The 20,062-nt window shown below is 41.0% G+C and overlaps 1 protein-coding gene across 1 annotated transcript in view; it reads left to right on the top strand.

Annotated features, from left to right (window-relative positions):
• The window catches only part of ECI2 (enoyl-CoA delta isomerase 2), a 111,581-nt gene that overhangs the window by 81,528 nt on the left and 9,991 nt on the right, over positions 1 to 20,062 (top strand). Inside the window, exons 13-15 of the mRNA XM_082258953.1 lie at positions 1,504 to 1,573; positions 10,873 to 10,975; positions 15,109 to 15,229. Of these exons, the coding sequence (XP_082115079.1) occupies positions 1,504 to 1,573; positions 10,873 to 10,975; positions 15,109 to 15,229 (294 nt within the window). The remainder of the gene's footprint in view (positions 1 to 1,503; positions 1,574 to 10,872; positions 10,976 to 15,108; positions 15,230 to 20,062) is intronic.

Genomic DNA, 20,062 nt, shown 5'->3' with positions numbered 1-20,062 from the left:
ATATAGTGGTCAAACCATCCTGGTAAGGATCCTGTGAGAGCACTCTGTTGAGCACCATTTTATTGGGTGTTCTCTTCTTCTTTTGCACTGTCCCTGTGGAGTGGATTGGTCATGTGTGATCTGACCCTTAGAGCCTATTATAAATTACAGGTTTGACATTACTATATGGACAAATTGCTTGGACGCTGTTATTTTTTTGGTGTGACTATATGGTTATGACATTTATTGTGGTGATTTTTTTTGATGCAATGTTAATATAGCACTGCACTTCATTTATTATTGTTTGTTTAAAATTTTGGTATGAATTTACTACCCTATGGTGCACATGGATGCACTACTCCTCTTCGGAGAAGGTGAGTAGCAGGCTTAAACAATAAGTTGTCAAGAGACTCATGTCCACTACTACTACTATTTCTTAAACTCTTTATTTCAGTTTTTTTTTTGCCTATCATACTTTATGCACCTTGGAAAACTATTTTTGTAGTGTTTTTGAAATTTTTTGTTACTAATTATGTGATAAAAAAGATTAAAACCATAAAATTTTGGTATCACAAATTTTTAGTGCCAGTAGCTAACAGACCAGCTATCTAAATGAGATGATCTCTCCTCTATTTTCTAGTATAGAAAACTGCAGCAGATCCCTGGCAGGTCAGACCTGGAGTAGAGGATATGAGCTGTCTGCAGACAACTCACGTCCAGCTCTGCTTTTACAAGCGAGGATACACAACCCTCCTCCTTCCCACATTCAGCTGAGCAGGAGTCAGGAACAGGCAGATGAATCAAAAGCCTGCTGCTCCAGCTGGATTGTTTCTGTGCTGTGTCTGTCTCAGACACAGCATAGAAAAAAAAGAGAGCACATCAGTCTCTCTCTCTCTCTATCTATCTTTATATATATATATATATATATATATATACACACACACACTCAAGGGGTCTTCAAAAAGTTTTCACACCGAGTTGTCACACTGTGGTGAAGATTGCTGCGAAACCTTTAAATGGCAACAAAGATGAACAGCGTTCTGTCTTCCTCTTTTTGTGGCAGAAGGTGTGCCGGGAGCACAAACTCATCTCCGCATGTGTGCTCAGTATGGGGACAAAGTTCTCTCTCATAGAGTTGTTTATGAGTGGGAGGTTATGGAACACCCAGCCTATAGTCAAGATTTAGCGCCATCTGATTTCCAATTTTTTGGACCGCTCAAATAAGCTTTAAGGGGAAGAAGATTTTCATATGATGATGATGTGAAAGCAGCGGTGCATCAGTGGCTACACGCTCAACCAAAAACCTTTTTTTGCATCACAAAGGAAGGGGACTATGTAAAAAAGTGAAGTAATTTGTTTTTGAAATTCTTAATAGAGTTTTAAAAAAACTTAAACTTTTTGAAGAAACCTCGTATGTAGTGAGCCAAAGCTGATATTGCTTCAAAAGATGTGTAAAACGTATTGACACTACAAAATAAGCTTTCCAGTCCAATATTGAAAATGTTTTCTTTTTTTTAATCGCAGTCATATAAAGAAATTTCTGATGCTCTAGAGGAAGCTGGAAATGATGATTCAGTTCTCGCTGTGTTAACAGGTACTGGGAGTTTCCCTGGTTTATTTATTTTCCCTATATCTAGTTTGGTGATATTTACTATTAGCTGCATTCTATCTTCCTTTGCTCCCCTTCTACGAAATTCTGATTACAGTGGTGAAAACAATCCTGTGGACATTGCTTTCTCTATTTATTTCAAAATGTTTCCCCAGAAAAGTGAGATGGTGAAACTGTTCTTAGAAACCTGAGGGTTAAAATGCAGAGCACGGGCTAATTTCTGTTCTGTTTGATTACATTTCTGTATGAGTGTATTGGGAAAATTCTCAGTAATCCATACTGATTCTTGTAAATTGGCCTCACCTGAGGGACTGCTGTGGAAGCAGGCACTAAGGCCCCTTTAACACTTGCGGACCGTTCAGATCCGCCTGTCAGTTTACCAGGCAGATCTGAACGGATACCCCATGCATCATGATCTCTATGGGGCATTGGATGTCAGCGGAGACATGTCCGCTGACATCCGATCCGATCCTGTCCATCAAATTCGGACGGATGGAAACCCTATTTTCCATTTGTCTGGCGGATCCCCCATAGAGAAGAGCGGGGACCTGACATATCCACAATCCTCTTCATATAAATTTATTTAAAGCTGCCTGCAAACACATACGATATAGTATCCCCCCCACTATACGTGTATATAAAAAAGTGCTGCGCTAAAATCAAAATATACATAAAAAGTGTTACATTAAGGCCAAACTTCATTAATAGACAGTGAACAGTGATAAAAATAATTGAAAAAGCTAAGGAAATATTAAATAGTCCATAAAAAAGTCCCAATGCTCAAATCCAGTGAATCCCTGTTAAAGTGCTTCTTTAAATGAATTCAACACCAACAGCCACCATTACCAAGTATGTGATAAAGTGTGTGCTTACCAAATAAACATGAGCCCCTTTGGGGGATGGTGTTCACTCTAGAAATCTAACACTCCCAGATGAACCGGAGTCCACCACGAACATGCTAACCAAGACTCAAGATACGGGTAACCATGTGAAGAAGGGTAAAATGCGCCCGCACTAGGCTCCACCCTATGTCACAGCATTCTTAGAACCAGGAATCTCTGCAGGTTTGTGACATTAGTACATGCGCATGTTTATTTTATTACAGTGTGTGTATCTCTATCAATGAATTAAATAAGATATCAGTCTTTTATTGAACTATGGAGAGCCATATTTTTTCTTTCTTTACATGGTTACCCATATCTTGAGTCTGGGTTGGCATGTTCGTGGCAGACTCCAGGTGATCTGGGAGCGTTGGAGTTATAGAGTGACAGCCTTGGTGTGAACATATATAGTTACATAGTAAGTCTGGTTGAAAAATAAGACACAAATTCCATCTAGTTTAACCAATAAAAAGTTGAAAGCAAAACAAAACATTGTTTACAATTCCATATACACAATCCTATACCCACAGTTGATCCAGAGGAAGGCAAAAAAAAAACCCCAGTAAAGCATGATCCAATTTTTTCCAGCAGGGGAAAAATTCCTTTCTGACCCCCCAAGAAGCAATTGGATGATTCCTGTATCAACTTTACCTATAAATGTTAGTATCCAGTTATGTACATTTAGAAACCCAGGCCGTTTTAAAGCAATCTACTGAGCTGGACAGTACCAGCTCACCTGGACGGAATGATTTATTCACCTTTATGCTGTCTAAATATTTCTGAACCATATGAATTTTGAGGCATGGCGGATCGTTTTGAGCTGTGTCAATACCATTCCTATTATAACCATGACCCCCCCCCCCGCCTACTTTTTATACACAGAGCTAAAGAAGGTATTTAATAAATTTGCCTTCTTTTTGACTCCAGTCACTCACTCTAGATTATTTTGTAATGGACCTACATGCTCAGACCTGACCTTTTTACTATTGATATTTGAAGATTTTTTTGGGGTTTGTCCTACTATCTCTTGCAATCTGTCATTAACCACTTTAGCCCCGGAGGATTTGGCTGCTCAAAGACCATGCCCTATTTTGCAATTCGGCACTGCGTGACTTTAACGGACAATTGTGTGGACGTGTGACGCTGCGCCCAAACAAAATTGAAGTCCTTTTTTTCCCACAAACAGAGCTTTCTTTTGGTGGTATTTGATCACCTGTGCGCTATAAACAAAAAAAGAGCGACAATTTTGAAAAAATAACAATATTTTTCACATTTTTTTATATTAAATTCTCAAAAAAAATGTAAAAATCAAAATGTTTTAACATTTTAGGCCAATTTGTTTTCTGCTACATATTTTTTGGTAAAAAAATCGCAATAAGAGTATTTTGATTGGTTTGCGCAAAAGTTATTGTGTTTACTAACTATGGGAAAGATTTATGTCATTTTTGTTGTTTTTTTTTTAACTAGTAATGGCGGCGATCTGTGATTTGTTTTGCGGGACTGCGACATTGCGGTGGACAGATCGGACACCTAACTGACATTTTTGACACTTTTGGGGGTACCAGTGACATTACTACAGTAATCAGTGCTATAAATATTCACTGTTGCTGTAAAAATGACACTCGCAGGTAAGGGGTTAACTTTACTGGTGATCAAGGGGTTAAGTGTGTCCCTAGGGGCATGATTCTAACTGTCAGGGAGCATGGCTTTTGAAAAAATCACAGAGACATGCGATCCTATACAGCAGGATCACATAGCCTCTATCATTACTTCAGTGAGAATGACAGACGGCTGTGTTTACATCAGCCGTCTGTCCTTCTCTCACTGCTGAGGGAGATCGCGAGTGGTCAGCGCCCATCGGAGCCGCCGGTCACACGCGCTGGCTCCCCAGCTGTCGAGCGGGGGGCGGAAGCACGCCTCCGGGGGCGCGCGATCGCCCCCTAGCTCCTCCCAGGCGAGCGCCGTACATGTACGACGCTTTGTCTGGGAGCGTCAGACTGCCACCGTACAACTGCAGTGGGCGGTCGGCAAGCAGTTAATTTGGAATTTTTGCATCCTTAATTTCCATTTTACATATTCTATTATATGCTTTGTAACATTTAAACAATAATAGTGTTCCTTCATTTTTATATTTTTTAAAAGGTCTTTTCTTGGTTTTTAGAGATTTCCTATCTTTGGCAATGAGCCACATAGATTTTATTTTTAGCCTTTTAAACCTAGTGCCTATGCAGTACATGACTGCTCTTGGGAAAGTGGGTCATGTCTATTTGGTAAGCACTTTATCACACACTTAGTGATGGTGGCTGTTGGTGTTAAATTAATTTAAAGGAGCACTTTAACACAGATTCACCGGATTTGAGAATTGGGACTTTAGCCAAACCAGAGATCATATGGATAGGATTTTAACGGCACCAAGAGGAAAATTCAACATGATAAAATTAAAAAAAATGTTATAAATATATGATATTTAAAAGAAAATACATGTTAAAATGTATAATACAGAAATATAGAACAGATGCTGGACCAGCACTATTAAACCCACAGTGTGAGGGGAGAATTATAAAAACAAATGTAAACAATAGATATAAAAACAGATATAGGGAATCAAAAAGTAATAATAAAAAACACAATAATGATACATGTTTCAGGTGTATATAGATACAAAGTCCATGGAGTAGAGTCTATGTAGAGATGGATGGCTGGGTGGCCGCCAGCTCTATTAGAGTTAGGAGGGGACTCTGTGCATGGTAGACAAATAAAAAAGAGAGAACAGAGCAGCACCACCTGAGTGTAGTATTAAAGCAATCCTTTATTGGCATGTGAGTGCATTACCTTTTATGCCAATAAAGGATTGTTTTAATACTACACTCAGGTGGCGTTGTTCTGTTCTCTATAGCTCTCATATATATGAGTTACATATAAACCCTGCAAATCACATACAGGAAGATGTAAGGTTGAACCTCAACGCGTTTCAACATTAAAGAGTAGATTCTACAAAAAACAACAAAATATTAACACAGTATCAAATAACACAATATACTTTTGAAACCTAGTATTAACATGACAATAGCTGGCAAGCATATAAAGAGTCCATAAACTCAGGGGACACCTCACATCTTCCTGAATGTGATTTGTAGGGTTTATATTTAACTCATATATACAGTGCCTTGCGAAAGTGTTCGGTCCCCTTGAACTTTGCGACCTTTTGCCACATTTCAGGCTTCAAACATAAAGATCTTTTGCCACATTTCAGGCTTCAAACATAAAAATGAAGAATCAACAACAAGTGGGACACAATCATGAAGTGGAACGAAATTTAATGTATATTTCAAACTTTGTTAACAAATAAAAAACTGAAAAATTGGGCGTGCAAAATTATTCAGCCCCTTTACTTTCAGTGCAGCAAATTCTCTCCAGAAGTTCAGTGAGGATCTCTGAATGATCCAATGTTGACCTAAATGACTAATGATGATAAATAGAATCCACCTGTGTGTAATCAAGTCTTCATATAAATGCACCTGCACTGGGATAGTCTCAGAGGTCCGTTTAAAGCGCAGAGAGCATCATGAAGAACAAGGAACACACCAGGCAGGTCCGAGATACTGTTGTGGAGAAGTTTAAAGCCGGATTTGGATACAAAAAAGATTTCCCAAGCTTTAAACATCCCAAGGAGCACTGTGCAAGCGATAATATTGAAATGGAAGGAGTATCAAACCACTGCAAATCTACGAAGACCTGGCTGTCCCTCTAAACTTTCAGCTCATACAAGGAGAAGACTGATCAGAGATGCAGCCAAGAGGCCCATGATCACTCTGGATGAACTGCAGAGATCTACAGCTGAGGTGGGAGACTCTGTCCATAGGACAACAATCAGTCGTATACCGCACAAATCTGGCCTTTATGGAAGAGTGGCAAGAAGAAAGCAATTTCTTAAAGATATCCATAAAAAGTGTTGTTTAAAGTTTGCCACAAGCCACCTGGAGACACACCAAACATGTGGAAGAAGGTGCTCTGGTCAGATGAAACCAAAATCGAACTTTTTGGCAACAATGCAAAACTTTATGTTTGGCATAAAAGCAACACAGCTCATTACCCTGAACACACCATCCCCACTGTCAAACATGGTGGTGGCAGCATCATGGTTTGGGCCTGCTTTTCTTCAGCAGGGACAGGGAAGATGGTTAAAATTGATGGGAAGATGGATGGAGCCAAATACAGGACCATTCTGGAAGAAAACCTGATGGAGTCTGCAAAAGACCTGAGACTGGGACTGAGATTTGTCTTCCAACAAGACAATGATCCAAAACATAAAGCAAAATCTACAATGGAATGGTTCACAAATAAACATATCCAGGTGTTAGAATGGCCAAGTCAAAGTCCAGACCTGAATCCAATCGAGAATCTGTGGAAAGAACTGAAAACTGCTGTTCACAAATGCTCTCCATCCAACCTCACTGAGCTCGAGCTGTTTTGCAAGGAGGAATGGGCAAAAATCTCAGTCTCTTGATGTGCAAAACTGATAGAGACATACCCCAAGCGACTTACAGCTGTAATAGCAGCAAAAGGTGGTGCTACAAAGTATTAACTTAAGGGGGCTGAATAATTTTGCACGCCCAATTTTTCAGTTTTTTATTTGTTAAAAAAGTTTGAAATATCCAATAAATTTCGTTCCACTTCATGATTGTGTCCCACTTGTTGTTGATTCTTCACAAAAAATTACAGTTTTATATATTTATGTTTGAACTTTGAAGCCTGAAATGTGGCAAAAGGTCGCAAAGTTCAAGGGGGGCGAATACTTTCGCAAGGCACTCTATGTAGCACTGTCCCCCTAGAGCTTGCTGTATGATGACTTGTTGGGCCTCCTCTGATTATCAGCAGTCAATTAGGGTACAGTTCACCCATTCATCCTTACTTCCAATGACTCGTTACTCAATAAACAGTCTAGGGGTGTTGTTTTTTTTTTGTATTTATTGTGAAACTTGAATGGAAGAAGGGAATAGTGGGATACTCTGACTGGAACTATATACATTGGATAAGGACAACTTTAACTTTGCCTCACCAGGTTGCTTGTGGAAACTGCCTAAACCATACTGCCACATGTATGGAAAGGGTGTATGCTCAGCCTTGTTGGGCATATGTGCGGCCGTAAAGCCATGGCCCAGTTGTTCCCACCTCCTCTCCTGATTTGGTATAAGGGTTGTGGCATTTGGAGGTTACACCAGGAGGCGCTGCACTCTGGCAATACCTCCTCCTGAGTGAACTGTTTCTGTCCTAGCTGGCTCTATGGCTAAGCGGTCTTTGATCATTCGCGCATGGGCGCTGTGCAGCTCGAGCATGCGCATCTTAGACCGGCCAGGTCGGGAGACGCCATTGCCATGGGCGTGGACGCCCCAACCAGAATGCACATGTAAGGCGCATTTGCGGGCCTTTTGACGTCAGACACCACCATTCACTTGAATGGGCAGGACGTGTGGCGATCCTTGGAGACCCTGGTATGTGGAATGTTCTGTTTGGCCCTGTTTTTGGCTATATTTATCTCTGTCTTCATTATCAGTGTTAGCCCCATCATATACAGTACATTCTATGAACAGGTTGGATGCTCTGTTGGTTACCTGATGACCTTTTATATTGCAGATTCTCGCACTGTGGGAAATCCCCTTTTGTTGGGAATTTAGTGCTGTACAACTGCCCTACCTTTGATACAACGAGTGATGTTGCTTTAGCTGGATATCTCCTACCTCGATTGTTTATAATTAAACATATGTAACCAACACTTTAACCTGGGCCACCCCCCCCCCCCCTTTTATAAATATATTGTGAGGTGAGCATCCATATATTACCAATTACTATAAGGGCTAATGCAGCCTTTATGGACTGTCCCGTGTCCTTTGTCCGCGTGGATGTAATACACATTTCATTTTTTATATATACATATTTACTTTAGATGGTACAATATTATTATCACACAAGTCTATCTGATTGAGTCATTCCACACACACTGGTGTCATTGCGAGGAAGAGCTTTTTATGCATCTCTCTATATCCCATTAGTGGAGACGTGGGGTATGTGTCTCCATATATTACTTACCTCTTTCTGCTTTCAGAAGGTGGTGTGTTTTGCTTTCTTCACTTCTTGGTTACAGTTCCATCTTCTGGTATAGAAGGGACACTTTATCTTACTATATTATCGTGTTGGTACCGAGTGGGCCCCCACATTTGTCCTTGGCTTTCTTGCATGCTGGTTTACACCCTTGGACCTCAAGCACAGTTTATCTTTGGTTTACTTATCAGTGAAAATTGTTTAAATATGTTATGAAATGTACTTTTGCTTGTCTTCTCTATCTATCTAGAATACTAAATGAGCTCCTGAAGAATCAAAATATTGTGAAACGTGTTGAGCTTCTGATATTGATGCTGACCAATTCCAACTGTATTGGCTACCACTGCTGGGCCCTGGTTTGGCAGTTAATCCCAGCTAGTGTTAGTTTGTGGTCTGGTCAGTTATTCAATCACACTGGATTGATTGTATATGGTTTTATATCATATGTATTTTGTCTTGTTTTTTTAATAAACTTTTTGGATTTTACACTTGTGCCTAAAAAGTCCATGTTTCTCCTGCATCTATATAATTGTATTGAGAATTAGGACTTTTTATGGACTATTGACTATTTAATATTTGCCTTTATGTGTCAATGATTTTTTTTAATCACTGTTTACTGTCTTTTGATGGGTTTTGCCATTCACAAAATACCTTTTATTATTTAAATGTGTCAAATATTCTATATTCTGCCCTTGCGTAGAAACCCAAGGGCAGAATATAGAATATTTGACACAGTCCTGACCTCAGTATCTGAGGAAAGGGATTTAGGAGTAATTATTTCAGAAGACTTAAAGGTGGGAAGACAATGTAATAGAGCAGCACGAAATGCCAGCAGAATGCTTGGATGTATAAGGAGAGGTATAAGCAGTAGAAAGAGAGAAGTGCTTATGCCGCTGTACAGAACACTGGTGAGACCTCACTTGGAGTATTGTGCGCAGTACTGGAGGCCATATCTCCAAAAGGATATAGATACTCTAGAGAGAGTTCAGAGAAGAGCTACTAAACTAGTACATGGATTGCAGGAAAAAACTTACCAGGAAAGGTTAAAGGACCTTAACATGTATAGCTTGGAAGAAAGAAGAGACAGAGGGGATATGATAGAAACTTTTAAATACATAAAGGGAATCAACTCGGTAAAGGAGGAGAGCATATTTAAAAGAAGAAAAACTACCACAAGAGCACACAGTTTTAAATTAGAGGGGCAAAGGTTTAAAAGTAATATGAGGAAGTATTACTTTACTGAGAGAGTAGTGGATGCATGGAATAACCTTCCTGCAGAAGTGGTAGCTGCAAATACAGTGAAGGAGTTTAAGCATGCATGGGATAGGCATAAGGCTATCCTTCATATAAGATAGGGCCAGGGACTATTCATAGGATTCAGATATATTGGGCAGAGTAGATGGGCCAAATGGTTCTTATCTGCCGACACATTCTATGTTTCTATGTTTCTAAATGAATACAAGGCATCTAATGATTGGATTAGGCGGAGAGGCGAGGTGGTGATGTCACAATCTCTACTTTGTGCAGTCAGAGAATGCATGGAATTTATGTTTGTAATACAAATGAACCTCATTCACCCTCCAGGGTTATAAATTATTGCTATAAATGGCTGCTCAGTAGCAACCAGTGATTTAATGGGTCACATCATAATGCACTCCAAGGCTGCATTCTTACAATAGCGGCGCATGATGGCGCAAAATGGCAAGATGTTGTGTGCGTTCACTGAATGCGCAAAAAAAAGTGTGTCGTAGTGCCATTCATTGTCAATGGTCCTAAACATTGGAAGCATTTTGTTCACATGAAAATGAAAAAATTGAATGAGTTACTTTGCTGAATTTGTCGCACATAGGGCAGCGCACTTAAGCGAGCTGCCATATGCATGCAGCACAATAACACACAAGAAAAATGCACCAACATGGTGTGAATGAGACCTTAATGCAGCCAGTAAGGAGGCTCTTATTAAGTGGTAGAAATGAGATGTGGGGCTGACTAGGCAGCCAAGGGAGTGAGCAGGTAAGTAGTGGTTTTGTGCAGCAGGTACTCTTCCAGAATTGTTATCTGTGGGCAAATACTTTGAAGTGGGTAAAATCTGCCCTAGAGGAATGATTACAAAGTATATTTAGGCTTGTAGACAATCCTGATGGTATGTACCTGTATATGTTAATAGGTTTCAGTATGCCAACAATTGCTAAACTAATTAAATGTTTACCTCTGTATTAATATTTGAATTCCAGCATTCATTTTCCTTATGGTCGCAGCTTTTTACGTTTTTAAAAACTAATCTTCCACTTTATGTATGTGCAGGATATGGTGATTATTTTACCAGTGGCAATGATTTAAATAATGTTCTTAAAAGGATCAACGGAAACCTGGAGGACATGATAAATGAATCAACAAATATTTTCAGGTATCGTTCTTTAATTTTCCAAATCGGCACAAATATCAAAGATTGGTATTACAATAAAAAGTGTTAATTTTATCCGCACCATAAAGCTCAATACAAGATACTTATTTAATAAGCAAAGGAAAAGAAAATTTTCTTTTCCCTTGTTGTTTCGGGATGGAGGTGGTGTACAGATGGCTCCAGAGCAATTCATCTTTTTTGCTATTTAATAAGCAAAGAGCATAATGAAAAAAGAAGGAAGGAAAGTAGTGATCAACCGATATCGTTTTTTTAATGCCTATACCGATACTGATATTTTGGTCATTGGGTATCGAAAAGACTCCAAACCCCTCCTCGGCATCGAAAAGCATTCAAAACGCCAAGTTTGGCTGTTTTGAATGATGTCAGTTCACAAAATACCTTTTATTTTTTAATTCAGCGCCGAGTACCCGGAAGTGATGTCATGACATCACTTCCGGGTCTTTTACATGGAGACGCAGTACACCGGGTCTTCTCTTTGGCAGCGGCAGCGGTGGAGGTAGGATTGCCCGGGTCTCCCGGTGGGACGGGAGATCGGGGGGGGAAACACAGAAGGCGGCGGGAGGGGGCAGCATTGGTTGTCATTACAAGTCAGCCGACCGTCGGCTACGGACACTGGTAAATCCAAAGGCCGATTCCGATATATCGGGGAAAGTGCATATCGGCCCCCGATATATCGTTGTTGCCGATAATTGGTCGATCCCTACTCTAAAGTGTGAACAATTAAATCTGATTGGTTGCAACTTTTGCAGTAGTTTACAGAGAACATTACATCGCATCAGCCCCCCTGCAATTCTTTTTGGGTTGGAGTCTAATTAACATACCAGTAGGTTTTTGTTTTGCTGGATGATAACCTCACAGAGCTCCTACTAGTGGCCAATCTTCAAATCTGCATGTAATACAATAATGTATGCATGTAAAAAGAAAAAAAAAAAAAAAAAATATATATATATATATATATATATATATATAAACAGTTATACCAAATAAAAATTAAATTTATTTATAAAAAGTACATTTTACTTTCCATCTAATAGCCTGGTCACAGCAAGTCTACAGCTGTGTACAGTTTTATGTGCACATTCCTGCATGTTCTCCATTTATGTAGGTGCAGCACAAAGCATCTATCCACTAGCCTGTTCACACCAGCCAAGTCTGCTGCGATGCATCGCATTGCACTCTAATGTGAGTTACATTAGGGCAGTCTATGCATTTGAATTGAATGTCCAATGTACCACAACATACCAAAAATCATGCCTGCAGCATTATGGCAGCACAGCATACTGGAACCATTCAGTATTAGGAGGTCTACTATTTCAGTACTCAAGGAAGAAGAAGAGAATGACTTATGTTTACTACATACTGTAACCATTTCACACTGCAATGCAAATGTACTGAGAAGGTGCATTGGGCTGTCATTCATAATGAATAGTACTTAATTGCACCAATGCACATACCGCATCACAATGGTGTGAATGAGCCCACCTCACCAAGACATAAATCTAGTGTAAGTGGACCTTAAAGCTAAACTCTAGGCTGATTTAACCACTTAAGGACCGGAAAGGTTTTACCCCCTTTAATTATTAGGCCATTTTTTGTGATATGGCACTGCGTTATTTTAACTGACAATTGCACGGTCGTGCAACGCTGTACCCAAATAAAATTGATGTCCTTTTTTCCCACAAATAGAGCTTTCTTTTGGTGTAAATTGATTACTTCTGCGGTTTTTATTTTTTGCACTATAAACAAAAAGTCATTTAGGTCAACATTGGATCATTCAGAGATCCTCACTGAACTTCTGGAGAGAGTTTGCTGCACTGAAAGTAAAGGGGCTGAATAATTTTACACGCCCAATTTTTCAGTTTTTTATTTGTTAAAAAAGTTGGAAATATCCAATAAATTTAGTTGCACTTCATGATTGTGTCCCACTTGTTGTTGATTCTTCAAAAAAAAATTTAGTTTATATCTTTATGTTTGAAGCCTGAAATGGGGCAAAAGGTCGAAAAGTTCAAGGGGGCCGAATACTTTTGCAATGCACTGTATATGTGTTCCCCTTCCCCCGTTCCCCTCCCGCTTTCCTGCCAGGCTGCATGCTTGGATAAGGGTCTGTTATGGACCTCATGCCATTTTTTTATTTTTTTTAAATCTATAGTAGACCCGGAGGGCCTGGTATGGATTTGGGAAAAAACATAAGGCTTTTTTGGTTTTACTGTGGGCTTTTTTGTTTACATTCTGCTATCAGTGGGGAATCAGCTACTGAGGGCAAGGATGAGTCATGGTTGTTTAGCACGCTGGCGGGTGCCAATCCCTTAACCACTTAAGCCCCGGAGGATTTGGCTGCTCAACGACCAGGGCCTATTTTGCGATTCGGCACTGCGTGAATTTAACGGACAATTGTGCGGTCGTGCGATGCTGTACCCAAATGAAATTGACGTCCTTTTTTTCCCACAAACAGGGCTTTCTTTTGGTGGTATTTAATCACCTGTGCAATTTTTATTTTTTGCGCTATAAACAAAAAAAGAGCATCAATTTTGAAAAAATAACAATATTTTTCACATTTTTTTATATGAAATTCCCCCCAAAAAAATGTAAAAATCTAAATTTTTTAACATTTTAGGCCAATTTGTTTTCTGCATACATATTTTTGGTAAAAAAAAATCGCAATAAGCGAATTTTGATTGGGTTGCACAAAAGTTATTGCGTTTACTAACTAAGGGAAAGATTTATGTCATTTTTATTGTTTTTTTTCTTAACTAGTAATGGCGGCGATCTGCGATTTTTTTTGCGGGACTGCGTCATTGCGGCGGACAGATCGGACCCCTGACTAACATTTTTGACACTTTTGGGGTACCAGTGACATTACTACAGTAATCAGTGCTATACATATGCACTGTTACTGTAAAAATGACACTGGCAGGGAAGGGGTTAACTTTATTAGAGATCCAGGGGTTAAGTGTGTCCCTAGGGGCGTGCTTGTAACTGTCAAGGGGCGTTGCTTTTGATGTAACCACAGAGACATAGCAGGATCGTATCGTCTCTGCTGTTACACCAGGGAGAATGACAGGCAGCTTTGTTTACATTAGCCGCCTGCCTTTCTCCCTCTCCAGCGGGAGATCGCGAGTGGCCGGCAGACATCGGAGCCGTCGTCCCCTACAGGCTCCTGGGCGAGCGACGTAGTACTACGTCGCTTTGCCCAATGAGGGACTGACTGCCGCAGTAAATGTACTTGCGGCGGTCAGAAAGCGGTTAGCAACCAGCATCCCTGAGCTAAATTTTCACGTTTAGCAGTCGTATGAATATCACTGCTAAATGTTTCACTTCCAGAGGCCTGGTCTGTGGTAAAATTAGATAGGCCCTACTTCTCCTGTGGGTCACAGAAGTGCACTTTGTTCTTTACTCCTGTTACACTTATTTAACTGGCAGTGGGCTAAAGCCCCCTGTTGGCTGATGCCACTCAGCCAGTCCAGGCTCTGAAGGGATCACAACTTTAATGTCCGGTTCCACCCAGAGACCTGACTGGCAGCTGGCTCAGCCTCTCAGCATGCCGCTGAGAGCCTGAGCAAGCTGCTCCTGCCCCTCCTTAACCAGTGAGCACTGGAGGGGCAGAGGGGAGGGCCAGTGACTGACAGTGAGTGTATGCATTTACAGTAAAAGGGAAAATACAGGTGGTAAGGGACAGATTCAGCATCAGACTCCCCTCCCCCAGAATGACATGTAAGCTACTATATATTATATTTCTGTTCTTGGGTTTAGATACAGTTTAGGTACAAAAGATGATCAGGGGTAATAAGTACAGGTTTTCTTTAGAAGCCATTGTAGCTTGGTAAAAGAAGGACTTTTTTCTATAGAACGTGTTGTTTTGCTTCTTGAATTGCACTAGTGTTGTATGGCTAGTTTAAATCTAAACAGTACTTTACAAATGTCCGAATTAAATATGAGACTGTTTCTTTTTAAAGATTAGGGATACCAGTATTAAAAAAAGACTCAAATATAAGCTGTCTGCTGCAAAATGAAATTAAAATTTTAGTTAATTCTGTGTATGCTGTTGTAAATAAACATCTTCATAGTAGTTAGCCCAACACACAATACTACCCATTTACTCTTTACTTTTTATACAGCAATTTTGTGTGTAAATTCATTGACTTTCCAAAACCACTTGTGGCCATGGTGAATGGACCTGCTGTTGGTATTGGTACAACAATTCTTGGCTTATGTGACCTTGTATATGCATCTGACCAGGTAAATAAATTATGTTATTTACTGATTTATTATATAGAAATTTACATTTAAAAATCTTTTGTCTGATGTTAGAGTTTCAATGTGCTATAGAAGTGTATAAATCTCATAATAAAGAGTTTATTTTCTTTCCAGGGATAATTGCACCCTCCTGATCACCCCTATATATATATAATACTAACTTCTCTCATTTTAAAGATGCCAACGTGCCCATTTCTACCATTTCTTCCTGAAGGCTATGGTAACAAGCCATACATATACAGTACATGCATACATAAGCTGCAGCATCAGTTATCTGATATTATCTGAGCTGGAGTAAGTTAGGGTGACCAGACGTCCCCTTTTTCCGGGGACAGTCCGTCCCTGGATTCAGGAGCGATGCCCATACCTTTTGCTGACAGCCTAGCAGGACCTGCAGCAGTGTGAACATCCACGGCCACCGTGACAGTGAGAGTGAGTGGAGCAGAGCTGTCAATTCGAAGCAATGATGTCGGGGATGGGCGTGCCAATATGCGGAGCTTCTCCTCCCTTCCATCCCAAGCCAGTCAGCAGGCAGTATAACCCTCCTGCTCATTTGGTGTTATCACTTTCACTCTCTCATACTGGTCACTGGAAGTTCAACATGGCACCTCATGGCAAAGAACTCTCTGAGGATCTGAAAAAAAGAATTGTTGCTCAAAATAAAGATGGCCAATGCTATAAGAAGATTGCCAAGACCCTGAAACTGAGCTGCAGCATGGTGGACAAGAGCATACAGTGGTTTAACAGGACAGATTCCACTCAGAACAGGCCTCGCCATGGTCGACCAAAGAAGTTTGATTGCACATGCTCAGGGTCATATCCAGAGGTTGTCTTTGGGAAATAGGTGTTTGAGTGCTGCCCGCATTGCTGCAGAGGTTGAAGGGGTGAGGGGGGTCAGCCTGTCAGTGCTCAAACCATACGCCGCACACGTCATCAAATTGGTCTGCATGGCTGTCGTCCCAGAAGGAACCCTCTTCTAAAGATGATGCACAAGAAAGCCGCAAACGGTTTGCTGAAGACAAGCAGACTAAGGGCATGGATTACTGGAACCATGTCCTATGGTCTATGAGACCAAGATAAACTTATTTGGTTCAGATGGTGTCACGCGTGTGTGGCGGCAACCAGGTGAGGAGCACAAAGACAAGTGTATCTTTCCTATAGTCAATCATGGTGGTGGGATGTCATGGTCTGGGGCTGCATGAGTGCTGCCAGCACTGGGGAGCTGCAGTTCATTGAGGGAACCATGAATGCTAACATGTACTGTGACATACTGAAGCAGAGCATGACCCCCTTTTTTTGAAGACTGGGATGCAGGGTAGTATTCCAACATGATAACGGCCCCAAACACACCTCCAAAATGACCACTACCTTGCTAAGGAAGCTGAGGGTAAAGGTGATGGACTGGCCTCCAGACCTAAACCCTATTGAGCATCTGTGGGCATCCTCAAAGCACCACCATGGCACCCACCAAAAAAATTGTCTGGAGCCACCCTTGCCCCAAATGGATTAGAATTTTGCTGCCCCATCCCTCCCTCTAAGTTTTTTCTCTATCTTATCTTCTTAACATTTGGTAGTCATATCCCAAAAAATTCTAAGAAGTATATTTTCTTTTTATCTCATGGACGAAATGTGAGAAATAACGTATATATCATACATTCATTCCATAAACGCATACCACATACACAGCATAAATCATTTAAAGAAAATATGCTTATAATAGTTTACCATTTGCCAATAAAAAAAAAATATGTCCCCGGATTTCATTTTAAAATCTGGTCAACTTAGAGTAAGTGATATTATACACAGGAGTGATCAGGAGGGTGAGTGGGTGTATTCGGACGATTAGTGCTTGAAAGTGCACTTATCCATTCTTAACAAACAAATGAAGGCCTTGTTTCACAAACCTGCTCATTTATAACTTCATTGAGTTGACAGACAATGTGGACATTTGTTCAGGAGAGACCAGCTTGTCAGAACAGTAAAGCTATTCAGTGGACAGAAGTGTGGAGCATGGCCTTCATTTGTTAGGTTTGAAAGTGTAGCAGTTGTTTTGGGCTCCATGAGGATCCAGCACCCTCAAAAGCTGGATTTGGGAATTGCAAAGAGGGCATTGAGCAGTATAATTTGCTTTATTTGCAATGCATACATCTAGTAATGTCACCGTTCTATGAATGTGAGCCCACAGACAAGCAGGTGACACGGGATCCCCCAGGGTGTGGAATCTAAGGGCCAGCCAGTGTTCTGCCAGGGACCCCTCACGGGAGTTTGGACTTAGCTGCGTGCTGACCCCAGGTCATGATCCCCAGGTTCACCCAGCTCACAAGGAGAATTCCCAAAGAGACAGTGCAGGCACGGATGGATGGATGGAGCAAAAGGAGAGTCCGATAACAAGCCAAGGTCAGGGCAGGCAGCAGACAAACGTAATCAGGAGAACTAGCTGAGTCGATACACAAGAGATCAGTCCACAAGAAGTCAGGCAGAAATAATAACACAGAAGGGGCTCAGGAACAAGTGTTACTCAAGCAACCAGAAACTGGTCTGAGTGGGATTTAAATAGAGAGACACATGGGAGGCTGGACAGGAAGTAGCAGGAAGGAAGGAAGGTATATTAACCCATCAGGTAAAGCAGGCGACACCCATAGCTGCTAAGTCTGTGCAGCAAGAGAACAGGCAGAACCACAGGTGCCAGCACACTTACTACCTACATCTCTGCAGCTGATCTGTGACATTAATTAATAATGTATCAATTGCAGTATTAATTGTAGCATTTAGAGCAGGGGTAGGCAACCTTTAAGAGGTGGAGATCTACCTAACAACATGAAAGAGATCAAAGATCACTGGGGTTCATTTTTATTAAAAATAAATTAATTAGCAAGGCCTAACTAGATTAGTAAGAAAAATATTATAAAACAAATGTCACTGTAAAAATAAAAACTTAGCCTTCCTTAAAAGTGGATGGTGTCAGTCAGTAGGACTGTGGATGGTGTCAGTCAGTAGGACAGTGGATGGTGTCAGTCAGTAGAACCATAGATGGTGTCAGTCAGTAGAACCATGGATGGTGTCAGTAGGGCAGTGGATGGTGTCAGTATTTTTTATTTCTATTATTTTTTTTATTTTTTGGGGGGGCTTTGGTATAAGGGGAGCACGGGGGGGGGCAGAAAAAAAAGAGGAACAAGGACAGGAAGGGCAGCAGGGAGGCATTTACTGGAACCCGTCCCCTGGATTTTCCTCCTGCAGCAGCTGTATGCTGGTGGGAGAGAGAGGAGAAGCTGGCTTTCAGCTGCCGCAGGAGAAAAATAAAAGGGATCGTAGGAAGACAGGTATTTTTAAAAATCTGATTTCCCAACAAGTAGCTGGGGATTCGGATTTTACCACCCTCCCCTAGGTAGCAGCCTTAGGGTGCCAGGGTAGGGGGACAGTAAAATACGAATACGACTTGGTGGGAATTCAATACCTTTCTATGGGAGGGAAGGGGGAGTTGACACTGCTGGGGGGGGAGGGGGGCCAGAGGTCACTGGTATGGTGGAAAGAGGGGCCAGAGGACACTACTGTGGGGGGTGATGTGAAGGGTGCAGACTTTCAGCTTTAATTTGAGGGTACAGTATTTACATCCAAATCAGTTGAACGGTGTAGGAATTACAACAGTTTGTATATGTGCCTCCCACCTTTTAAGGGACCAAAAGTAATGGGACAGATTAACAATCATAAATCAAACTTTCACTTTTTAATACTTGGTTGCAAATCCTTTGCAGTCAATTACAGCCTGAAGTCTGGAATGCATAGACATCACCAGACGCTGGGTTTCATCCCTGGTGATGCTCTGCCAGGCCTCTACTGCAACTGTCTTCAGTTCCTGCTTATTCTTGGGGCATTTCCCCTTCAGTTTTGTCTTCAGAAAGTGAAATGCATGCTCAATCGGATTCAGGTCAGGTGATTGACTAGGCCATTGCATAACATTCCACTTCTTTCCCTTAAAAAACTCTTTGGTTGCTTTCGCAGTATGCTTCGGGTCATTGTCCATCTGCACTATGAAGCGCCGCCCAATGAGTTCTGAAGCATTTGTCTGAATATGAGCAGATAATATTGCCCGAAACACTTCAGAATTCATCCTGCTGCATTTGTCAGCACTCACATCATCAATAAATACAAGAGAACCATTTCAATTGGCAGCCATACATGCCCACGCCATGACACTACCACCACCATGCTTCACTGATGAGGTGGTATGCTTTGGATCATGAGGAGTTCCTTTCTTTCTCCATACTCTTCTCTTCCCATCACTCTGGTACAAGTTGATCTTGGTCTCATCTGTCCATAGGATGTTGTTTCAGAACTGTGAAGGCTTTTTTAGATATTGTTTGGAAAACTCTAATCTGGCCTTCCTGTTTTTGAGGCTCACCAATGGTTTACATCTTGTGGTGAACCCTCTGTATTCACTCTGGTGAAGTCTTCTCTCGATTATTGACTTTGACACACATACACCTACCTCCTGGAGGGTGTTCTTGATCTGGCCAACTGTTGTGAAGGGTGTTTTCTTCACCAGGGAAAGAATTCTTCGGTCATCTACCACAGTTGTTTTCTGTGGTCTTCCGGGTCTTGTAGTGTTGCTGAGCTAACCAGTGCGTTCTTTCTTTTTAAGGATGTTCCAAACAGTTGATTTGGCCACACCTAATGTTTTTGCTATCTCTCTGATGGGTTTGTTTTTTCTTTTTTCAGCCTAATGATGGCTTGCTTCACTGATAGTGACAGCTCTTTGGATCTCATATTGAGAGTTGACAGGAACAGGTTTCAAATGCAAATAGCACACTTGAAACG

The sequence above is a fragment of the Pelophylax lessonae genome, assembly GCF_965119305.1.
Source record: "Pelophylax lessonae genome assembly, chromosome: 5".
NCBI classification, from domain to species: domain Eukaryota; kingdom Metazoa; phylum Chordata; class Amphibia; order Anura; family Ranidae; genus Pelophylax; species Pelophylax lessonae.
This window is presented reverse-complemented; position numbering and strand designations above follow the sequence as displayed.